This window comes from Cavia porcellus, unplaced genomic scaffold (assembly GCF_034190915.1).
Source record: "Cavia porcellus strain 051 isolate PalLab524CR breed Dunkin Hartley unplaced genomic scaffold, mCavPor4.1 scaffold_19, whole genome shotgun sequence".
In the NCBI taxonomy this organism is placed as follows: Eukaryota; Metazoa; Chordata; class Mammalia; order Rodentia; family Caviidae; genus Cavia; species Cavia porcellus.
The window spans coordinates 50,610,600-50,621,476 of record NW_026947502.1 but is presented as its reverse complement, the minus strand read 5'-3'; the positions used below and the strand labels follow the sequence as shown (position 1 = coordinate 50,621,476).

General features: G+C 51.0%; 1 protein-coding gene across 1 annotated transcript in view; it reads right to left on the bottom strand.

The window, feature by feature from the left end:
- Positions 1–1,864: 1,864 nt before the first annotated feature.
- Positions 1,865–10,877, bottom strand: part of Zfat (zinc finger and AT-hook domain containing) — a 249,190-nt gene continuing 240,177 nt past the window's right edge. Inside the window, exon 16 of the mRNA XM_003467367.5 lies at positions 1,865–2,745. Within this exon, the coding sequence (XP_003467415.3) occupies positions 2,506–2,745 (240 nt within the window). The 3' untranslated portion in view covers positions 1,865–2,505. The remainder of the gene's footprint in view (positions 2,746–10,877) is intronic.

The window sequence follows — 10,877 nt, the reverse complement described above, 5'->3', positions numbered from 1 at the left end:
TTCTGCAATCAGTTCCCAGATGATCATTTCTTGTGCCAAGTGTTACCTAAGGCAAGCTGCTTACCCACCCACCATCCCAGTCCCTTGGCTATAAAAGAGAGAGGAGTTGGGAAAGGGCCATGCTGGTTACAAGTGCAGATTCTACAGGGTCTCAATCCCTGATTCTGTCACTTCCTATGTAGCCTTAAGGAAGTTCCTTTAAGTCTGTGTGCTAATTAACTCTGTTCATCAAATTCTACAGATACCTAACTCCGTGGGATGCTATGACAGTGAAAACAGCAACAACCCTGGCACAGGGTAAGCACTACAGAAGCCCCTGTGGTCCAGTCTTAGGCAGACATATGTGATGGGGAAACAGATGTCTGACAACAGGCATGAGAACCATTTATGGGCTTGGCCCACACCAAGTCATTAGCACATTTATATATAAAGTGGGAAGGTAGGGCACTTAGTCTTTAAGTGCAGGCTTCTGCCTTGCCTGACACAAAACATAAGTTGAGTTAAAAGTGTCTGAGGCCGAAGCCAGGGGGTGGGGACCTGAGGAAAGTGGGAAGAATCACATTTTATAGCCCCTGGAATATTCCTGTGGTTTAGCAAAGGTCCCTGAAGAACAGCCCAGAAAGCCTGCCTTCACACAATCATGCTGAGATAACTGCAGGGCAGGGACACCTGTGACTCCAGGGCCTTCTGTTGTCATGTCTCCCCATCATTTGGTGGCGAGTCACATAAACATGGAGTCTGTACACCAGGGGAAGGTGCCGAGCACTGGATGTCACTCTTCTCCCACCCACACACCCGCTCCTGCCCACCGGTGATGTGAGGGAGGACCTGGAGGGATGCCCACGCTTACAGCCCCACCCCTAGGGATGCCAGTACCTGATCTGCAAAGAGTATGGGTCACACGCTCTGCTAAGGGCATCTCGGGCGGTTATCAGTTCTATCAGTAATCAGAGGGGTCAGCAACTGTCCTCAACCTATTTTAGAAGATGAGTACATTGAAACTCAGGACTAGTAGTAGCTCTCCACGGCCACTTGGGTGAGAAGTGACAGGGCTGGGTGAGCCCAGGCTTGCTGATTGAACCCTGGACACTCACCCACCTCCACTGAGGTCACGCCACTGTTTGAGCAGGGCTCATCTGGAACACTGCTCTGACCCTCTCACTCCAGGGTTTAGGGGAAAAAAATCAACCCGTCACCTCACGCCCAAGCTCTTGTAGAATCTGGCTTCTGGCAGAGCCTCCCACCCTTCCCTTTGTAGCTACCCCAGACCAATCAGAAATGCTTCGTGCACCCTCCCCCTGGTGGCTGCCCACCACCAGGAGGGCTCCACTGCTGCTCTTTGGAATTCCCATCATGCTCCTTTCCACCCCAATCTGTAAGTGCATGGTCATGTGGTCCCAGGCTGCAGGACTCTTCCTTAATGCAGTCTGCCTTCCTTGGAAGGCCAGGTGCTTCCTTGATTCAGGCACCTCCTCCTTGCTGGCAGGGTGGCTGATCTTTATCTACATCCCTGCGCTTGGCACCTGCCCACAGTCCCATGGGGAAAAGGTCTCAGCATCTGACGGCAGAGAGGTAGCAGACCCAGGGCAGGCAGCACTGCCCTGGACACCCTGCCTCCCAGCGTAGGAGCACCTGTTTGGGGACAACAATCATATAGCACTGCTGTTTCCCAAAGGCCTGTTTCTCACTCTTCCCAAACAGTAAAGATGGGGACACTGACCCTTCTTGGCTGACGGTGAATGATGTGCTTGGCAACCAGAAAGAGAAGCCAACCCAAGTGCTTCAGTGGGGCACAGACATGGCTGGATATAATGCAGGGATTTGGGTCTCATATAGACACCTTCCCCCAACAAGGAGCAAGGCACACAGGCAAAGAACACTTTTATTCCACCCGCCTCATCTCTCAGAATGGGGGGCAAAGGGTAAAAGTGCATTTTTCTTAAAAGCCAAAGAACTCCAAAATGGCCAGCTGGGACCTTGTGACAGGGAAGGTGGTTTTTCCACTTGATCCCAAGCACCACTGAACTTGAGGAGGGCGGGACCCTGGGGAGAGCACTAGGACAATCCCACCCACCCACCCACCCACCCAGCGCCACTCATCAGCCATAAGGTCACTTGCTGTGGGATGGCTGTCTCCCTTTCACTGGACTGCACGGGGCCTAGGCAGGGATGGGCAGCGGGGCCAGGGGCTGGGATGTGATTCCGGGAAGATGCTGATGGGATGGTCTCAGTTTAGATCTGGAAGCAAGGGGTGACATGGGCAGAAGGGCGGATGCAGAGATCCTTCTGAAGCAGATGGTATTGGTAAGGAGGGTGTGTCTGTGAGTCCGTGCTGGGTCCAGGGCCCCACACTGCTGGTGATGCAGTCACCGTAACCACCTGAACAAGCCTCACTTGGGCCGCTGGGGGTGCAGAGGACTGTGCTGCCACACAGGCCATGTGGCCGGGTGGGCTCCTGCTCCGGTGCTCAACAGCCCATCCTGTGCCCTGGCAAGGCCACATCCTCTAGAGCGCCTGGGCTGGCTGCTCCCCGGCCTGCTCCTCCACAGGCTGCATGGCCTCCTGCACGTAAACGATGAACTCCGAGGCTTCCCCACCCTGAGTGTACACAGTCACCGTCTCGATGCCCTCCACGTCGTCAGAGGACACCACCAGATGGTGCTGCTCGGCCAGCTCCACGGAGGCTTGCTGAAGGGTCTCCTGGATCATGACCGTGTGGTTGGAGCTGGGCTCCTCTTCAGTGACCTGGGGGAGCCGAAGGGAAAGGTCACATGGGTTTCACAACAAGAAATCACAACTCACAACTAGTGCATGTCTGGAGCTTGTCTGTCTGCACATAGTCCTCTAACCCATGCTCTGTGACTGCCCTTATGTCTGTTTTATGGAGGAAGAGAGCAAATCTCCATGATAGAAAGGAGGGTAACCAGGGGCATGTCCAAGCCCAAACTCAAGCTCCTTTCCTGATGGCAAGCTTCCTCCTGTGGTTTCCAGGAGGCGTAGGGGTCACTAAAGGATGAGGGGTGGCTGGAGGCTGAGCCAGGAGAAATGAAAGTTCCAGGACAGCCTAGGCATCTCTGTGAGCCCCGGACTCAAAATTTAAAAAGAAAGAGCTAGAGATGACTCAGTGATAGAGCATCCCTGGGGTTCACCTCTAGGTCTATTAAAAAATAAGCAAACAAGCAAACAAAAACCCTCAGCACTGTGCAGGTTACCCATTGTAACAGAGGCAGGCATAGGTCAGGAGGCTCCTGGAAAGCCTATGTGTGGCTGTCTAGAGATGACAAAGAAACCAGGCTTCTCTTGGGTCCTCTGTCTTTCCACACACTCTGGGAGCTGAGCTCTGGGTGAAGATCATCCTCATCCTAGGAATGACCAAATACTCTCACAAGATTCCCTTCCCTCAGGGTCATGCTAGAGGTTCAGTAAGAGCCTGCCAAGGGACGCTGGCTGCCAGTCTGGGCAGGAGGACCCTGGGGAGCATCAGGTGGTAGACGGGACTGCTAGGCTCCACAGCCGGGCGGCTTGTGGTTGCTCCAAGCTGAGAGAGGGCCGGCAAGGCCGCATTCATGCCAGGGCTAAGGCCCGACATGTCCCTGATTTTGTCACGCTGAGCTTGCTCTGAATAGCAGCTCTTTCTATTTTGAGAGGAGGAATAATAAGACATGGGAATGATTTAGAAACAGTTGAGAACCTAGAACTACAATGAGCAAAGGGTTAGAAAATAAGCGCAGGAGGGAGGCACAAGGGCCTGGAGGAGGAGTCCGCAGACCTGTGAAAAGTCACAGTGATGACTTTCCAGGGGGCCCAGTTGCTCCATTCTGCGTTAACCTGGGCCAACAGCCAGCCACATCACCTCCTGGCTGTGACGGATGAGCAATGCTCTGCCCACAGCCCTCAGTTCCTTATCTCTATAAAATACCTACGGAAGAGTTCTAGGGAATTACAGGAGATTCTCATGCAAAGTGTGTGTGAACAGCTTACCTGCCCTTTCAAATCATTCATTCATTCATTCATTCATTCATTCATCTATTCCTACTTTCCTAAACTCTCTGCCTGGAACATATTGCAGCACATCAAGTACTTCTTTCAATCAATGAAACCTTGTCTTCCTTTTTCAGCTACCACTATCTGTGATATCCACAGGGGCAGAGACTGTATCTGTCCTGTCATAGAGGTTTCCCTGGAGCCAAGATCAGTGCCTGGCACATGATAAGCTCTCAATATTGGTTGACTGATGATCTTCTAGGTGCCAGGTGCTGAGAAGGTGTGAAGGTAGCACCACAATAGAAAAACATGGTCCTTCAAGGAGCTCAGAGTCTGCAGGGCAGGCACACAGCAGAGGGCAGGGTCGCCAAGGAGCTGTGGGGTAGGGGCCAGGCAGGCCGAGGCAGGAAACCAGGACTCCCAGAGCATGGGGGCTTCCCACTCATGCTGCCTTTGACGGCTCTCCTGGCCCATGCCTGTGACACTCCAGGACACATTCTTTGGAAAGCACCCATGTGGCTGGGAGGGTTTCAGTCTTAACCTGAGAGTATTGCAGTCACTGTGAGAGGGAAGGACCATGTCAGCAGGTGAGTCATGTTCAATCCAGAGAGGAAAAGAGGAAAAGGCACCTCTGGGTGAGCCCTAGAGGTTGCAATGTTAGGGACTGGAAGGAAACATGGACTGGTGAAATCACCAGAAACTAGAGAGCCACTCCAACTGGAAGCTATTTAGCCTGATTTTCCCTTTTTGGTAAACCAAAACTCACCCCCCACCACCACCTTATTTTACTATTTGCTTCAATTTCATTTAACTGGGAAAATGTAACATGAACCAGGACTTCAGAGGTAAATATTGATTATTTGACTTTTAAAGACAGAGTCTGGTGAAAGACTGGGGAGGGGCGGGAATCATGCAATGAGCACTTTCTCCTTCTGTCAGTAATGCTCCAGAGGACAAGTGAGAGACAGGCGACTCATGCCAAGGTCCTCCTGTGTGCAACAGGCTCACCACATCCAGTGAGATCAATGGCATCCTCTGGAAAACAACACCATTATATGGGCATGGTGACTGTCACAAAAGCTAAAGCCTAAAGTCAAATATTCACTGAAAGAAACTTTGCATTGGCTTAAACCCCCTTCCTTAACAATTCCAATAGTAGCAGTGTTGTGGGGGCTGAAATCCTGCAAGGCTCAGGAGAAACCACCCTTGCAGGGACAGAGGTTCAGTCCCTGCTCCCATGGTGGTACACAGAGCACACCAGTCCTCAGGATTGGCTCCAGGAGGAAGCAGGAGGCCCTGAGGTGACTAGGACCTAGCCGCTGCCACAGGTGAGATGAAGACCAGAAGGCCAGGGCACCTGAACTGCCTGACAGTGTGTCTGTCATTAACTCTGTCATGTCAGACACTGGGGGCCACTTTGCAGAGGCGGCAGTAGCCCCAGGAATGATGGTGAGAAGGGCACTGCAGGCACAAAGAAGGGCGGCTGTGGGCACAACAATGTCCCCAATGCCGCCAGCCACCTCCCAGCCAACCAAGCCCCCAGGGCAGTTCTGTGTCACCTGCAGAACATTCCAGGCCAAAGGTCAGGCCAGTCCACTGTCACTTCGCCCTGCCTGCACTCCACTGCTGGGCTGTTCCACTCCTTTCCCAGCTTCCAGGACTCCCCAGTGCTCTCCTTCAGCTCCTACTCTTCTGGGCTCTCTTCTCTGTGGACGCTCTGCTCTCAACTGAGCCAGAGACGCCAGCCCACCTTGGCTCCAGGCCATGCGTCAGCACACGCATAGCTGCCCAAGCAGCTGCCACACAAGGCAGGAGCTGGCTGTGTACATTTAGGCAGCAGGTGGCGGACGGCATAAGCAGGGAGACTAGGCGAGAATTCCACGGAGGGGACATCACATGTTTTCACACAGGGGTCCAACTTTATCCACGCTAAGGAGCCAAGCCTGTCCCCCAGGGGAGACTCACAGGGGCTGTGATTCTCTCACAGCCATCCAAGTGTCTATGCCTGCTTGTTCACACTGCCTTTTCTAAGTAGGAAGTCTTTTAAAGCACTCTTTCTCCCCTGATTTCTCCAGTTTCTCCAATTTCCAACACTTTAGAAGCACTTTAGAAATGGCATAAATGGGATAAATGTGTTTGAAGAGAAGGGGAATACTTGGCGGGGGGGGGGATTAATAGCAATGTGCCTTTTACTGTAATTATTTAATTTTTATGTAAACATCACCATATTTTTTATCACACCATGTAAAACTAGGACATGAGCACTGCACAGGAAGGATCACCAGTGACAGCAGGCTGCTTCAGAGCAGGCTTTGCAGGGTGCCCCCATGCAGCCCATGTGCCATACGGTAACAACTGCTTTTATGGGCTTCTGCAAACCTCACACTTCCTTCCTTGATCCAGGGAAGCCAATGCAGTTCACCGAACACCCTCATCCCACTTCAGTGCCTTCCTGCAGTGATTTCCACACCACTTCCGTGGCTTGGACATTTCCACTCTGTTTTTATCAAAGGGGTCACTAAGGCTACTACGGGTCTCATGACTCATCTGAGGTCAAGCAGTTACTAAGCAGCAAAAGCTGGTCCTAGGTCTGGGTCAGCCTGAGTCCAGGGATATTCTGCAGTGCTGCAGTGTGACAGTGACTAAAGGTATCATATGTCACAGACTGACAGGATTAAATTATTGCTCCTTATGCATCCTAAATGGACTAAGTGTGTCTGTATTACTCTCAACCATTTTCTTTGTTCCAAATGATCATGCTAGTAGCTTAATCTATTAGTACAGGCTTAAAGTCGTTCTCCACAGTAGAAATAACACAGCTTGCATGGTGTCATTACCCTCTGAGATGGATACTCCATTTTCCCCAAACACTGAATCTAACACTCTTTCAGCTAATTATCAGCAGCATAGATGGTTTAATAGAAAACCTTAACCCATGGGATTTTCCCAATTACTCATGAAACTGGGCCCTGCCTCCTGCAGTTGCACCCACCTGGAGTGTGCATCTGGAGTCTCCACTGGATCCTGGTCAGAAGCCCAGGCACTGGGCAGGCTGTACTGATGCTGAAAAGCAGCTCCCCATCCACACCCTGCCTCTTCTTTGGCTTCACCCCTCCTGGTCCACTTTCCCAGCAAGCACTGATGGAGACCTGCAGGCACCAGGCCACCAGGCTGCCTTTGATCACCTCACTGCCTTGCCTTCTGCCCATTCCCTAGCAGTCTCCCTTCCCTTCCTCCCACTTTCTCCAGTAAGTCTATTCCTGATAGAACAAGCTTGCTCCTTTCCAACATCAAGAAAGTCACCGGAGTGCCCCTTTGCTCAGGAAGCTCTATTTAAGGACAAATCGCTGTGACACCCACATGATGCCACGTGAGTGTCCTGCCTTGGCAATGAGTTACAACCTCGTCACTATACCAGCAGCTTCCTGGGACCAAGTACAGCCCTGGCTCTCCATGCCCGGTGGAGCCACTCTCTCAGCAGGCGTGTGGCAGGTGCTGGGCTGAGTTCTGGAACTGCTCAGGTAGAACCTGGAGAACCAGATAAAGAACATCAAGAGTGGCCACATACTCTGGCTGGCCTGGCTTTGTCTGCAATTCTGCTGATAGGCACCAGCCCAGGTGACGTAGTATGGGGAAGACAGTGTACTGTCTATAGAGGAGGGAAAAACCCCTTCACATCAAAAGTCCTAAAGGTCCACTCGTTATACAGGAGAGGAGCCCAGGCTCAGAGGAAACTGCCTAGAGCCACACAGCTGGGAGCAGAGCCCGTATTTTCTGACTTTTGGATTATAAAGGTCACTTCACTGCAAGATGCAACCTCACAATGGAGGCTTTGGAGCCAGGGTTCTTGGGAATAAAGAGCCTCCCATGGGCCCTGCCCACCAAGCCAAGCCTCCCCTCCCCTCCTCCAGGGCCATGGGAAGTTCAGTGCATACTGTGGCACCTCCTACTCCAAGGTCACAGCACCTCTTTTGGACAAGGAAGCCAGATCACTGCCCATAACACAGAACTGAGCCAAGCAGGAGCCTGGACAAATGCTGCACAGTCTCTTCATGCTTCTGTTGTCCTTAGTAAGAACACACTGCAGAATTCTTCCATCAGACTGCCCTGCGCCTCAGAGACAGGACAACCCTTCTCAGAAAGTACAGCCCTGACTTGTCCTCAGCACCCGACCATGGCCACAAGTGTCTGAGGGAGTGTCCTGTCCAGAAGGAAGACTGAGGGGAGGAACTGGCCTGTGGGCACCAGCCTTCCGGGGCAGCACTTAGCCTTCGGCACACAGCTCCCCAACACCCTCTGAGACCTTCCCCTCCCCACCCTTTTGCTGTGACACAGAACCACTACAACTGCTTCTAGGACTTCCAAACAGCCAAGAGACACAGTCATGGACAGTGAAATATGACAAACAAAGGCTAATTAAGGCAGGAAAATGCTGTGGTGCATGGCTGAATCCCATAGAGGCAGCAGTGAAGGAGGGGAAATGTTCTTTCTAGCTGGCTACTGGAAGGAGCATTTTTCAAAACTCTGGTGAAATGTAATAAACAGCACATATTTGCACCACACTTTTCATCAAGATTTCGAAACAGTGCGCAAAGAATCTCCAGGTGCCAGCTCCCTATACTGCCTGTGCTGGGGGCCACGTTCTCATCAACTCAGTGAAATAAATGGAGTCGAGGAGTTCAGTCTTGTCAGGCCACATCGAGCCCAGCATGTCATTTAAACTTGGCTCTGGGCATATGAATAAATGATGAATAAAGAGGAAAAAACTTTCTTTTGGCCTCAAAATGACAAGACACATGGCGAGAAGGCACTGGTTTAATGCATATTTGGCCTCCAGCTTTTTGAAGGAGGAGCCACAGGTGCACTCCCTTCAGGCGCGGCCTGCATCCCCCAGCAGCCTCCTGCAGCCAAGGTTGCTCAGCAGGACCTAGGAAGAACACGGACACTGCACATCAGGGACCCCAGCTGGGGTCCTGTCAGGAAAGGGTCACACCCTTCATGGCTTTCAGGAGGAAGACAGTCCATCATCACCTCTGCCACTGTCACTGCCACGACCAGGAGGTCCTTTCTTCCCAGGCATCCTTTACATTTCAGATCTGGTTTTTATAAGTTGAACCAGTTTCCTATTTATTAAACTGTATACCAGGGAACAGCCTTCTCTCAGCTGTCATTAAACTCTGTGCAAGATAGGCTGGGGGCCAAGACACAAATAAAATGCATCATTTATTCTCCTCTCATTGGAACACCTACTGCTCAGGATTAGTTCTTGGGACCTGTCAGAGTCAGCCCCAGAGGCGATCCTCTGTGCCTGAGGAGGTGGGCTGGCCCAGGAATGTCAGCAAGAGGTCAGAGGTGTTGTCAAGACCAACAACACTAAATATGACAAGCACCCATCATGGACAGGGCTTTAGGAGACCAGGCAGGGAGAAGGAAGGAATCCAAAATGAGAGTTAAACCTCCAGGAGGAAACAGGCTAGATGTGGGCAGTGTGTGTCGGTATGGGGGGATATGTGGCTATGCATTTGCATATGTGTACCTGAGTGTGCACACATGTGCAGGTGTATAGGAATGCATGTATATGTACATGTATATGGGGTATGGGCAGGTACATGTTTGCATAGTATATATGGTTGTAAATGCATATATGCAGGCAAATGTACACATATGTGTGTACATGAGTATGGGTATACACATATATTCATGGATAGTGCAAGTTAATGGGTATGTTGTATGCATATACTGTGCATAGATATGAGTATATGGGCATAGTTTTGTACACAACCATGTACTTGTGGTTGTAATGCTATCTGCCTCTTTAAATTTCAACAAAAGCTTAGAACAGTGATGGTGAACCTTTTAAGGCTTTCAATGGCAACAAACAGCTGGTGGCACACTTACCCTAGGTTTACACCACTGCCGCTAGAGGCAGTGCCTCTTCTTGCTTACACTGTATGTGTTTACACTTCCCTTGTTGCTGTCTGAAGACCCTGCAGTCACTTCTCATAATGACCCTCACTGCCAGTCCTCTCACATTTTACAGGGTTTGTGGATCTCCCCTTCACTGAATTCCCATGGAGCCCCCTGAGGACAGAAGGGCAGGGGTGGCTTTGAAAGGGGGTGGCTTGGACAATTGACAGGCTCCACTAAGCACAGGTGATTCAGAATTCTAAAGCCACAGACAGAGCCTATGAGACCCCAATCTTTCTAATTGATCCCCAGGCTTATAACCCATGGGATGAAGTGCAAGCTTCCTCATCAGATAAGCAAGGAACTTCCTTATCCAGCCTACATTTGACTTTGGCTCCGGGGCACACAGCTCATGCTTGCCTCTGAACTTCCATCACCTGAAGCCTCTGCTCTATCCAAAGATCTGATCTTGCTCTTAGGAGTACAAGTGCAGGGGTCCTCCTCCAGAATGCCCTGGGGGGTCCCCAAGCCAGTGGTCCTACTGAATGGCTTGTTGACACCTGTCAGAGATTCACTCCAATCATCATGCTACTCCTCCTGAGAAGGCACAAACTGTGTCTTCCTCCCCCTGATTTGCCTGAGCCTGGCCACACTGTAAGTAGTAAACTGATTTCATACTTCACAGGTTAAAGAGGATGAGACTAATTATTTCCTTCCCAATGGTCAACATCTCCTAAGGCCCTTTTTATCTCACAAATTCCCTGACTCCATGATATGGGAAAAACTTAGAGAGCTGAAGAGACTTCAATATAACCAGAGCACAGGAGGAAAACATAGCACTGCAGTTGATTCTTTCGGGAGACACCTCCCCCTGTATGACCAGGCTCTGGAGAAGGGGCTTATTCTTCCCAGCAATTAGGGTTTCACTTGTTGGTTGAAATATAATGAAGCCACGACTTCCCCAGCACCTTTGGAGAGGAAGGCAG